Below are 14,263 nucleotides of genomic sequence, written 5' to 3' on the forward strand. Positions count from 1 at the left end.
TGCCAGAGAAAATAAATTCACATGAATATCGATCTAATTAAATAGATAAGAGAAACTGATAATATTCTGATAAATATAAACGTTTATTCGTATTCTTCTCAAAAATCTATTATAATACTCTGCCAGACATGATAATTCGACAGTTCAATTAATAAAATATTTGTACTAATATTGCCCAAAAAAGAACTTAAATATCATTGTATCATTGTGATTCAAAAAATAAACTCTAGAAAGTCGAGACTGCAATTGACTTTGTGTTTCGCATTTTTTTACTTTGAGTACTTCGAAGAAATGTCACTAGATTTTACGCCTGAGAGCACAGTTGAAATTGCAAACACAAACATTTAAAAAGGAGTCAATATATCAAAATCGATTGTTGCCAAAAATATTTATGTACTGAACCAAACACATTTCCTATTCAAATGAATTACAAAATTTTTTGTCATATAATTGTTTGTGACGTTTATTTTAAAACATAAGTAGAAACATTCAATGCTAAATACCATGTTACAAAAAAGCAATTACTTAAATAAATAATGTACATCCTTATACACACAATAATAATCCCAGCGTCATATTTCCATAATATATTTACTTTGACCTTATCTTTCTTTTATAATAATATGTTAAATATGTGTGTATTTTTAGTGAGTAGGAATGTACTTAACGATTTGATATTTTTATCCCCCCAAACCAATTCGCTAGATAATTTATATATTTATATAAATATAGCAATGAGTTCAAGGAATTTAGTCAGAGCATGGCATCACTGTCTAGTTCTTTTTCTGTTTTAACTCGAACCTATAGTCGATAGCTTGCTGGGTTTTGTGCGTATTTTCCTAAAGAAACAGTTTCAGTGCTGCTGTAAAAATGTAAAAATTGTAGCGATTCAATTTCTATGAAATCTTAGTAAAAATTCATGCCCACAACTCTATATTTTACCATATAGGCTTGTATAATTAATTAATGCAAACTGTAGGTGCTAAATAATTGAAAAGACAAAATTTAGAGATGTTTTTATTCACACACTATATAAATTTCCCAAAAAAAAACTCATAAATTGAAATTACAGCTCAGGTGACGATTCTTAAAGCCCGCGACAAGCTTTTATATATTAGGAATTGTGTAAGGTTATGTTAGATCAAGTTTACTAATAACCCAACCTAACCTTATTCATAGATTAAAAAATATTTGCTTAACTACAGCTGTATGTAGACAAGCCGAAACTTTGAAAGCCCCAGGCGGGACAACGCAAACACAGCAACTAAGTAAAGGGGAGGCAAAGACTCTAGTAGCACGTGGTAGTCGGCTATCACAAAAACAAAACCGGCATGGTCGTCGAACAGGACTACTGTTTATGTTGAATAGAGAAAGGTTTGACCTAGTGAAAGAGCCGGAGAGGCATGGAGGATTCTCCAGTTCTTTCATGTAATGGGATGAACAACAATTAGGAGTGACTTGGTCTTCCCATTGTTAGTAATTAGTAATGAATGGGATATGCACAGGTGAAGTAATTTGGGAAGTTCCAGCAAGAACAAAATCTGATTGACTAAAAAAATATAAATATGAGATTTCGTTTGTCACGAAGATGACTTAAATGAAAATATGAATGGTTGCATACCCAATAGGTTCGATTCCCAAGTATTATTGTAACCACGCCTATGTATTATATAGATGATCTGTGATAGTGATTTTTATGATCTCGTACAACTTTCAAGCGAGGTCTATCCCATGAGAATAGTTCAAAAGACCTCAAAGTTTTCACATTTTTATTCCATTGATTTGCTTTAACTATTAGTATAATTTGTACAGATTTTAAAAACCCCTCCAAATAATCGCTTGTAAAAGCTGGTATTTCAATGTGAAGTGTCTCTATAAATAATTCAAATCGGAGGTTTTTTGTTACAACACTGCAGTCTTTTAAATGTAAGGATTTTTAATACTCAATTAACATACTCTTGGTATTCCTTCAAATTAGCCTAAATGTTCTTTTAATTTGAACTTTATGGTAAAGTCGGAAGTCAGCAGATTAAAGTCTCCTTTAGCGTCAAACGTCAAATTCAAATTTTGATTATGTTTAAATTCTAAGCTGGCCGATGCATCTTTTTAATAAGTTTAAAAATTAAAAGGCTTACGGCACAACGGCTAGATATCGTGCTACATTAAGTTCGAGCTCAAGCTCATCTGAAGAGGAAAATATTATTGTCCTAAGACGAAAAATATATAGACATCGAAAAAATTATTTGGAAACAGTTATGGTAAACACATTGTCTTGTAAAGAATTTATTTATTTCGTAGGTTTTCGACCCATGAAACCAGGTATAGTTTTAAATATAGAAACCTAGAATATTAACTTATTGTAAGTAGTTAGTTCTTTCTCATCCTTAACATTGTTTTAAAGCCTTAAAGGAGCCTTCACAGATTGGTTATGGGACTACTTTATAGACTAAGTTGAAGGACTCTTTAATTTTAGGGAACCTTTAGTTAAAGTTCCAATTAGGGTGGGATTATGAAACTGGTCATAAACTATCAATATCATAATGCTCAAATATTTTTGATTTCTCTGTAGAAGAAAGAGGAAACATTGGAGGACAATTTATATCATTTGTGTTTTAACATTCAATACATCCCCCTGACACAAAAGTGAATCTCATTTGAACCACTTGAGGTAAACTATTATCATAGTAATATAATAAATTTTGTCGATAAATAATTTATTAATAATCTCGAGTAATAAATTATTATATGGCTACCACAACTTATTTGAAGGTCCTCCAATAAATTATCGTTTTTTAGATGATTAGTAAGCATTATCTTATCTTATCTGGTGACTAAAAGTAGTAAATTAAAAATGGATAATAGTGATGTATAAACCTTTCAAAAAATCAAAAGACATTTTTCAAATAAATATTTTTATTAAAATAATACAGAAAAAAATATCTTATTTCTTACATTTTTCAGTTTCATTCTATCCAATACAAGTTTTCTTTGGTGGTACCAAATAAAAAAAAATGTATTCATATAATTTGAAAAAAAATAGTGTAAATATATCACAATAAACAAATAACACAGAAAAAGGCACAAAATTAGTGAGACTAACTAAATTTAAGAAGTATTAGAGTGTTTGGTGAATGTCAGGAACACCTGCAACACAAGAACAAAATTAAATGGAAGGTTAACAAAGCAGCAATAAGTCTTCAACTACAAGAACCGATCAAAATGTCGATAGAATCCGAGATGGTTAACCATTGACCAGGAAACATTTGAATATGAGTCTAGCATAGTTAATAAAATTTTGACTAATAGTACCACTGACTTTTTCATTTTCCCTAAGAAATGTTATTTTGGGAAATTAGAAAGTATTCAAACGGAAACCAGAGGAAGGTTATCCCAATATTGAGTAACGATCACTACTATGAGGAGAAGTAAAACCATCTCCAACGCTGTGTGGTTGTCCAAGAGGATTCCTTTGAAGATTTATTACCACACCTGATAGAGTTGTTGTTTTGCTATAGCACTGTTTTGTTGTAAGTTCTTCAACTTTAACCAAATAAGAACATTTTTGAAAGAGTATCTTGTCAGGAACTTGGAAGTTGCGATTGATATATGAGATAGAGTATTAAATAAACTTAAAGACTATGAACAAAGCCGTTACGTCGATCAACATTTGATCATCGAAATCTGTAATAATTGGAGGCTCACCTGTTCTAAGCTACATTGACCTAAGGAATAATCTTCTATATCGAGATCGCGTCGTTTACCCTCTTCTAATATTCCGAACATTTTCGACCAAGGAACTGACTTATCAGTTATATAATAATTCAGTAACTCCTGGTGTTTTTCCCTGAGTTGAGCTCCAGGGAAATTGTAGTTAATGAATTGTTCTATCGATTCAGTATCAGAAATTGTATTTTCTGACAGTTTTTTCAATTTTATAGTTAACGTATAGCCTTCGGCGAATTTGTTTTTGAGATGTTGTGTTGATCCGAGACATTTGAAGTTACCGTTAACCATAATGGCTATACGCGTGCAAAGCGCTTCGCACTCTTCCATGCTGTGGGACGTTAATACTATACATTTTCCACGATCGCGTAATTTGCATAGAGCGTTCCATAGATGTCGCTTGGTTGCTGGATCCATACCTAAAAGGAATGATTAATGTATATATATATATATATATATATATATATATATATATATGCTTGCCCCTTCCAACATAAATTGACGTGTTTTTGGATTTTTTCTAAATACCAGTATTACAAAAGTTATTAAAGGTGGATACTTTTATCTGAAAAGCACTGTATATATATATATATATATATATATATATATATATATATATATATATATATATATATATATATATATATAACTATATAACAAAAAATAACTTACCAGTTGTAGGTTCGTCTAAATACAACAAAGGAGGATCTCCAATTAACGATATCGCTGTACTTAATTTTCTTTTATTTCCGCCACTCAATTCCTTTACTTTTTTATGTAAATGCCTATGAAAATCGAAGTCCTTTGATAAATAATCTGCAATTTTGAAGGTATCTTTCAATTTAACTCCTCTCAACAAAGCAAACATAATAATTGATTCTTCAGCTGTCATATCATCTAGAAGGGCATCGAATTGCGGACAATATCCAATGATACGTTGAACTTGTTTAAGTTGGCGTTTAATACTATAACCATTTACCTAAAATGAAAATACTATCATTATATTGGAGGGCATACAAATTTCCAATAGAACGTCGCAATAAATTAAAATCAACTGTCCAAACTTTAAGGAAATCCTGTTGTACTGCTCGCAATAAATTGCAGTCTTCTAAATCCCGCAAAAACTATCTTAAATGATTATTTTTGTCGAAACATTAAATATTGAAACATGAAGCATATAAAATTACCCGGGATTGCACTGGTGAATTTAGTTATAACCAATTACCTGAACAAAAAATAAATAGAAAAATTTAACTTATTATGGATGAATATGAACCAATGGGCTAATGGATAGGAATAAACAATTTGGAAGATATTTCAAAAGTAGTTATGTCAGAAAATCATCAATATCAATGTTTTAAAACATAAGAATTGTTTCTATATAAAAAAGACACTGCTAAGGCTGAAATATAGCTGCATTTCTTAGATGGTTGTCAATGGTTTTCGTAATTATTAATAATTCTGTTTTTTTTCACATTTTTTGTTGAAAAAACAACACATTAAAACATATAAAATAGAAGCTATGTATAGTTTTTTTAAGATACATGGTTAATCAAACAAATCACTAAAAAAGGCTTTATTGCCTGTTAAAGAGAACAATAAAAGAAACATTTGTGCAATAGAACCTCTTATAAAGAACTGGACCTGTCAAGGCACACGTCGTGCGCATGAGCTCCTCCCACATACGCACTCATGCGCTCTCCTCACCACGATAGACATGCGCACAAATAGAGTAATACAGAACATACCCTAAGAAGAAATGCAAACTTTATTGTTAAGTGGAAACAACAAGGCAGATGTGTTTATGTGATTGCCCTCGATGATAGATGGCAGAACTATATTTTCACGGTTCATTTATATTTACAACAATGAATATATACTGTATTTTACATCCAGATTTCGCAGTTTCCTGAATTCACGATAAAAAAACAATAAAGAGCAATAAAAACGCGTGATCGGCTCATGGGATGCTAGTGGTACCTTTTATAACGATTCGTATTGGCTGAAGCAATGTCTGAGAAAGTCAAGTTCACACAGCTGCACGTTACATGAATTTATTATTATTATATTCTAAAAATTTTATAGTAATAATTATTTTAAGTTTTTGTTTTATTATGTTAATTATTTACTTTGATATAAATTAAAAATTAAACTAGATTTCTAACATGCGCTTTTACAGTAAGAATTATGTGACTGTATAATAGCGCATGTTAAACATGTACTTTAATTTTTATTATTCTTTAATATGTGGTATTATAGTTATGTTATACATTGACTATCCTCTATTTTCAAATAAATTTTATTGTTAAAAGTGGCTGTGATATTCATGGAACTAAATTTAAACTGTCTATTTACGTTATTTCAATCTGAAGAACAATCATTTCTAAACGCGTCATTGCTTTAATACTTTTAGAATTTTGACAAAATGCATCTGAGGATACAAAGCATAATAAATATTTATTATTTATAAAAACTGGAGCGATTTTCCTCATTGTAACCAAGTTATTGTTTTTATTGTAGTTGCAATCTTTTGGTTAGTGTGGGTAAAAAAAAATTTTCAAGACTATAATGTTTAGATATTGGATAAAAGTGGCACTGTTTTTAAATTCCACCAATAAAACGCTAAGACGACAAGAGTCACAATGACAATGGAATGTGATCATCCGGTGGTCAACAATTACGGTTAGGTCATTTCCATCCCTAAAAATACCGATAAGTTCCTTCACATCACGATCTTGCACTACCTTCGGGGAAAATTATTCTTCTGATTTATCAAGGTCGTTCATGTAACAGCTGCGAGAACTAGTTCTTATTTTGCAAAACATTTTGGTAGTTTGCAAATCTTCCGCCTGGCTGTGGGCGTGACTTGAGGAAGACGTCAAATTCAAATGCGCATCGCTTTACTATAATTGTATATGCCTTTTACAAATTCTTGTTGACTTCATGACTCACTCATGTTTGTGCCTTTTTGCTGTTACGTCTTCGATTAGTTGCCTTTAAGTGTTTATTATCTGTTTTACAAATCAGTCTTTTTAAAGACTTTGGTAGATTGGATTTCTCTAGCTATTTAAGGTTAGGGAAAACAAAATTACGATTAAAATAATAATTATATATATTTGTAGATACTTTTAAAAAATCAAGGCAACGTGTGAAATATGTAGGTATAACATTTAGTAGTTAACTAAATGAACGAAGATTTTAATGTATGAATGCTATGCAATTGATAAATAAAAGTATTATTTATATGATATTATATTAAAATAAAGTATTTAAAATTCAAATAAAAATGTTAGTTTGAAAAAAGCATTTAAAATTCAATTCAAATTTGCCACTAAATACCTTTTAGTGTTGTGTATGGTGTGATTCAGGTTTACAATTTCTCTCTCACGCACTATGCACGTGATTACTCTCTGTAATGAGCGGCCATACTATAACCAAAAATAAATATTCAATGGGAAATTACAGAAAATAATACTTAGCTGTTCACTTTTCAGTAATTTCTAGTAAGATCCTTCGTCGTCTAAGATTATACTAACTACCTGACTCTAACACAAATTCTCATCAATATAAAATTACAGCCTGAGAAGTATTTAAGCCGAATTCAATAAGAAATCATAATTATAAATTACATTTCCGATAATATGTATACCGAAATTTGAAGGAAACTTGGCGGGAATTTAGAAATTGATGACGAATGACATGCAGACATTGACAGTAATGACACATTTTTATTACACTAACGTCACTATTGGTAGATGGCAGAACTAAATTTTTGTTACCGATATTTACATCAAAGTGGACATTCTTTTTGATATGTTCTGTGTGTAGTACTCTCAACAAAGTTTATCTTGGAAATAGGGAAATAAAGCCCTAAGATTAGAAATAATGAAAAAAGTGGATGAACGCGGTGAGAATTTACTTTTATTGTGATCAGATTTTGTTTAATGATCCTGTATTTCAATTTTTATTTATTTTGAAAAATCTACTGTATTAAGAAAAAAGGAATTTTCTTCTTTTAATACTGATCCATTTCGAGTCTAATAACTAGAATGTAGTGAGAATTCAGTTGAACAGTTAATCGCGACATTCTATTGAGGATTAAACGATCCATAGAAAGTTTCCAATGCTATATATTCAGGTCTCTTATATTACTATAGACGCTATATAATATATAACGTAAATATATTTAATAAAACTACTAGATGCGAATGTTGTCTTAGCGTTCGTAGCGATAGTATAGTGGGGCAGCGGTTAAGCGTCGGTCGTGGTGGACGGAGCAACACAACAGATTGGATTCAACAACCCAACGAATCATTCAAAACTCAAACGATAGAATTTGTCTTGCGGGAAAAGTCTCCGAAGAAGATAACTCGGTTATCGAAACGTTAGTAAATGTGATGTAGGCAAAATGTATATTATAATTTTGTTTTGCAAAATGTGTAGTTCTTGAAAACCCATCCTCTAATAATTTGAAATAGAAGTTAATAACGACAACCTCTTCTGTCGATTGCGGCAAACTGCATGTCAAAATTGCGTTTGAAAAAAATGTATATCTAAATTCAGTTTAAGCGGCAGCCATTTTTTACTTTCAAAATTTGAGAAAACCTAACCTAACCTACTTTTCTCTATATTTTAATATAATATCAGTTTTATTACAATTTTAGGAAACTGATTGGGACTCGAAGTTTAGGTATTTCAGTCCTGCAACCCATTAACATTTACTAAGTACAGTTTTGTATTGTTATAAATATTAATAAAATCACTAAAATAAATTGTATGGGGTCCTTTTCAATACGATAAAGTACTCACCCAACCATCTCCGTAAGAAATGCTCTCATCCCCAGTCATCATTTTGAATGTTGAAGTTTTACCTGCCCCATTTACACCCAACAATCCGAAACACTCAAACTTTCTAATCCCAAGGCACAATCCATTCACAGCCAGGTGATTTTTGTAATACTTCGTCAAATCTTTAATTGCTAAAGTATAATTCTGTTTAATTCCACTCTCAGTTGCCACATGCATTCGTTCTTTTTCTTCGATAACATCATCATCTTCATTTAGTACAGTTTTAGGACGTTTCGTGAAAAGTTTCTGTGAAATCGAATAAGATAATCTCGAAAATAATTTGTACTCCACGGCGATTAATAAAGCAAAAAGAAATAATCCTGTTAAGAACGAATACAGTAAGTTCCTTCCGATACCTGGAGCTTTCCATTTCCAATAATTCAAGTCTGGATCTGAAAATAATTAGAACCATCATCACAATATTCGATATCAATTAGTTTTGTAAGATTTTACCTTCACATATATCGCGAATTCTTTGGTTTAACGAGGACATGCACATTTCCTTCGATATATGTTGTTCTTCGCATGTTTTAAAAATTGTCGTGCATATAGAGTGGAACATATAAACTTTGTAACTCTCATTAATTCCTGTAGCTAAAGAATAATGAGGAAATATGAGGAAAATCCAATGTAAACCATTTCCGATATATTCTAAATCAAGACCTGGAGTCTGTAATACTTGGATGACAAGAAAAGCGGCGTTGCCTAAAAATTGGTGACACATAAATTAAGCAAACTATCTTTAAAAAAAAAACGTTTATATTTCGAAAATAATGATTATTCATTACGTTAAGGTTTCTTTATTGATAATGAAAAATAAATGCAAGTAGTGATTCCGCGTAATTATAAAATATTTTCATGAAAACTAGTCATAAATTTGTCATTTAAAATACCTACCGCCAAAAATACTGATAAGAGTCATCCTGGTATATCCAGTAGAAGGAACTTCGAAGAAATAAGATGATAAATAGAATAACGGCAAAAAGGCCCATCCGAAATAAAACAAAATAAAAAACATTCGACCTGAAAACAATTTCAAAAATCATCCTTATGTCTATAATAAGATTTTATACATAGAAAAAGTCGATAATATTAATAAATATTTGTATTTATATGTTTGTTTATAATAATAAAAACAACATAAGTAATTTAAAAAATAGGTTATATTTAAATTCAACATAAATCTGAAATTTTAACACGAAATAATAGAAAAAGATTTTTCAGTTAAATGACTCATATCACTCAAAAACCATGTTATTTATAAAAAAACCTGACACTAATCTTTAATAAAAATCTTATAGTATAGTTCTTATAGTATGGACAAACCAACGCCTACCTATTTATAATACCATGATTTTGCTTATTTTCGAGAAAGATTTTGAAGCGTTTCTTTGTATTTTACATTATTATTAGAGCCAAAATAAACTATATTTTTTATTGTTTTGCTCGTGAAAGTTCATTCAAGTTCTTTTCAATTTTGTAATTGAGAGCTGTAGATAGATATTAGGTTAATGCTTGTTATTATGGTCTAAAATCACGTGTCACCACATGACACTGAATTTTTCATGTGTTTTTAGTCTTTTCTGTAGAATTTTCGTTATTTTTGTAATTGCCGTTATTCCCTAAACGACTAGAAGGTGCAAATTTGAAAACTATTAAAAGTTTGTGTCTACAGACGTCAGCTCTAATTTTCCAGCCTCATGAGATATTAATCTGAATTATATAGTTAAATATTGGAAATACTTTTGTGCATGTAAGACGGGAGGAAGAGAATTGAATATCCACACGAAACTACCAAAAAGGGACACAAGAGTTATATTGGACACAAGAATTGGATTTTAACAACTAGTACATCTTTAACACTAAAATTTTTAACGTTTTTATTCTTTTCGAAGTGCACCTTATGGATGTGTAGTTGTTTTTATCTCAGAAAAGCATTTTGTATACTTATATTATCTGCCTATTTAGGCTAAAATTTCAAATAACACCTTCAATTGTTTATAGAAATTGGTTCGTACTCAGGCTTTGTTTCTCACCTATATTGAAGTTTGAAATAAAACTAACAGATGTCGCCCCACTTCGTAATTTTCGCCAATTGTATCAACAATTAAAACAGTAGAAGTAGTAGTGCAATCTATGTGTATATTACTGAAACATTTTAGTTGAGAGTATTGTAAACTGTACTGTCTTATAACAACAAGTTTATCTAATTCTCTTTGTCATTTTTGTGAATAAAGTAGTCAGTCCTCTTTAAACTCTTGAACGGGAAACAACGTTTCTTTTCTCTCCTAATACCGCTATACTCAAAGTGTGTTCCGCGGAACCCTAGGGTTCCGCGAAACCCCTGTAGGGGTACCGCAAGAATTTAGAACTCAGTCGCCACCCAGCACAGTAAAGTATTTTCATTCTAACTTGAAACAGTGCATTTTACGAGGAGAGTTTAACATCACGCCGCTCTTCAATAAAACTTTATGGCAAACCTATTGCAAGTTCTTTACTTACACTGATCCCTGTACAAAATACGAGAGTCAGAAGATTAAAAAAATATATCTCTACAGTAGCCCAAATATTTATTCAGGACGGTACGCGCCTAGATAAAAAGAATAGACTTAATACTTAAGTTTAAGGTGATTTATTTATGCTTTATGTCTCACCGATGAGATCCGCAAGCTGCTTTAGCCTTTGTCTTGATGGAAACCGACCGCCGATATCTACTTGTGAGCGCGCAGTCACTTTGATAAAAGCCGCCGCTGAGATTAGACGCTATAGTTGTAAACAAGCGACTTTCGGCTATATAACTTCAAAACAAGTCGAGATTGTTTACACCGCATTTTTTGTATTTCTATTTTTATTTCGGCTTTTTATTTATCAAAGGCGCCGACTCGAGTATTTTTAAGAAGAGATCGAGGCTAGGACTATAAAAGCGACGACGGCGCTTCGACACTCGAGTCAGTCGACGATTAGCGTTCGGAGCGATAAGTACCTATTTGCTAGAAACGAAGTTTTTTTTGTTCTACTGCTGTATTCTGATTGTATCAGTTTTGTACACATCTTCTTTGGACTAAACTCTTCTATTCGGTAACGATCGTGCGTTAATTTGACCCCACCACCCTGACAAGTAATTATTAATAAAGAAGAATGGAACGTTGGCTTAAAGGCGTTAAACGTGTTGCAACAACATCTTCTAACGAAGCCGAATGTTCAAAAGCAGTACGCGCGGAGTGTACAGCAATTATCGATGATAATGATGCAACGACATCAAGTTCCACGGTTTCAAAGGCGAAAAAAAGGAAGTATGATGAATCATATATCAGTTTCGGATTTGTTGATTCCAGCGGCTCACCTCTTTGCATGTTATGTAGTAAACTGCTTCCTAATAGTTCCATGGCACCTGCCAAGTTGCGCCGACATTTAGAAACTGTACACCCCGAGTCTAAAGACAAGAATAGAGAATTTTTTGTACGTAAAAAAGAACAGTTATTGGAAAGTCAAAAAACTATGATGCAAGTAACCCAAACTATCAATGAAAAGGTCACAAAGGCATCATATTTAGTTAGCTATCGCATTGCACAAGAAGGTGAAGCGCACACTATCGCTGAGATTTTAATAAAACCATGTGTGTTAGACATAACAAAATGTATGCTCGATGAAAAATCTGCAAAGCATCTTTCTACTGTGCCACTATCAAACGATACTGTTTCACGTATCTAGCAAGCTACATCAAACAAGAGCTAGTTACACGTCTACAAAAAACACGATTCGTCTTGCAAATGGATGAGTCTACTGATGTCGCTGGTCTGGCTATCTTGCTGGTTATCGTGAGATATCCATATGAAAGTTCTTTTGAAGAAGGCATGCTTATGTGTTCACCGTTGCCCACAAACACTACCGGAGAAGAAATTTTTACTAAAATAAATATTTTTTGAAGAAAATAATATCAGTTGGAACGATTGCATTGACATTTGTACAGATGGGGACAAGGCGATGACGGGTAAAACAGCAGGAGTCGTGTCATGAATACAAAAAAAAGCACCTAATTGTGGTTCCAGTTATTGTCTCCGGCATAGACAAACACTAGCAATGAAGCAAATGCCGTCAAACCTAAAATTAGTAATGGATGAAGCGGTAGAAATTATTAATTTTATCAAATCACGACCACTACAATCCCAATTATTCTCATTATTATGTGAAGATTATGGTAGCAAACATAAAACACTGCTGCTCCATACAGAAGTGCGATGGCTGTCTCGGGGTAAAACTTTAACAAGGCTATTTGAACTTAAAGTCGAGTTACAAATGTTTCTTTCAGATACTTCTTTTAATTTGAAAGACCGTTTGTATGATAAAACTTGGTTGTTCCGACTGTCTTTCATGGCGGATATCTTTCAAAAACTGAACGAATTAAATTTATCATTGCAAGGTAAACAGACAACAGTGTTCCAGTCCTGTAACAAAATAACTGCCTTTAAAAGAAAATTAGATTTTTGGATTATTTGCGTTAGTAAGAGAGAAATAGAAAGCTTTACGTTACTCACTGAGTTTGTTAGCGATAACGACTCAGAAATGTTTCAAGATGATGTATTTGAAGAATTGGTCCAATATCTCACTTCGATGCGCGCATCTTTTGAGAAGTATTTTCCCGAAGAACAGAATACAAAATTGAAACTGAATTCATGGATTCATAATCCTTTTTTACCCACGTTGCAAAAGCCTGAAAGTATGTCAAATGAGATATATGAATCTCTTTTAGAAATGTCATCAGACACAAGTATGGAGTTATTGTTCAAAACGACATCTCTCAACGATTATTGGTGCAGAATCCGTGATGAATACCCAATGCTTGCCAAAATGGCTCTGAATATTCTTCTTCCATTTCCAACAACATATTTGTGCAAAACAGGATTCTCAACCTATGCAGTCACGAAAACAAAATACCGGAATAGACTGGACGCCAAACCTGATATGAGACTTCAACTGTCTTCTATCAAACCTGATATCAACCAATTAATGAAAAATAAAAAACAGTTTCATACCTCCCATTAGTTATTTTTTTTTCTTTTTTAATATCTTCTATTTCTATTATTCTATTCTATGTAAGTAAGTAATAAGTATATGTTACATTTTACGTTTATTATGCTTATTAATAAAGAAGACTTAGAGACTATTGTTTTATTGTAGGGTTCCGTCAAGTATTTCGCTTTCCAAAAGGGTTCCGTCACTAAAAAAGTTTGAGAGCCGCTGCCCTAATACAACAACCCTGACTTTATTGCTACCACATTTTATAAAACTACAAAAAATTAATTCCAATAATACCGAAATAACCTCACAAAATGCTTAATTCACTAAAGGCGGCCTAATAAAAAGTCCTTTGTTTGGAGTGCAAGGATCAAAATCAGCTGATTTTAACTTTTTAACAGTTTAAATGGCTCATAATTTTGAAGTCTAAGGTTTATTCTTTTTATTTTCGTAATTATTCCATATTTTTTCATATTCACACATACTTTGACGAGTACTTTTTTAAAACTGTTTTCTTCTTAATAATTAAGTGAAGGTAAGTTTCCATCACTCTTATATTATATTCATTTCATCAAACTAATTATTTTTTTTATTATCAAATGCTACATATTTATTTGTTTATCAGAACCATTGTTGTAGTTATAAAGTATTAGATATTTATTTTGCGTATCCAACA

The 14,263-nt window shown here is 31.7% G+C and overlaps 1 protein-coding gene across 2 annotated transcripts in view; it reads right to left on the minus strand.

Moving 5' to 3' along the window:
- Window positions 1-2,833: 2,833 nt before the first annotated feature.
- Window positions 2,834-14,263, minus strand: part of LOC130442075 (phospholipid-transporting ATPase ABCA3-like) — a 38,102-nt gene continuing 26,672 nt past the window's right edge. For both annotated transcript variants that reach the window (XM_056776072.1, XM_056776071.1), the window contains exons 16-21: window positions 9,469-9,594; window positions 9,025-9,276; window positions 8,533-8,963; window positions 4,396-4,702; window positions 3,703-4,142; window positions 2,834-3,144 (exon numbers count right to left, since the gene is read on the minus strand). In XM_056776072.1, the coding sequence (XP_056632050.1) occupies window positions 3,106-3,144; window positions 3,703-4,142; window positions 4,396-4,702; window positions 8,533-8,963; window positions 9,025-9,276; window positions 9,469-9,594 (1,595 nt within the window). In that variant the 3' untranslated portion in view covers window positions 2,834-3,105. The remainder of the gene's footprint in view (window positions 3,145-3,702; window positions 4,143-4,395; window positions 4,703-8,532; window positions 8,964-9,024; window positions 9,277-9,468; window positions 9,595-14,263) is intronic.

Source organism: Diorhabda sublineata, chromosome 3 (assembly GCF_026230105.1).
Source record: "Diorhabda sublineata isolate icDioSubl1.1 chromosome 3, icDioSubl1.1, whole genome shotgun sequence".
Taxonomy (NCBI): domain Eukaryota; kingdom Metazoa; phylum Arthropoda; class Insecta; order Coleoptera; family Chrysomelidae; genus Diorhabda; species Diorhabda sublineata.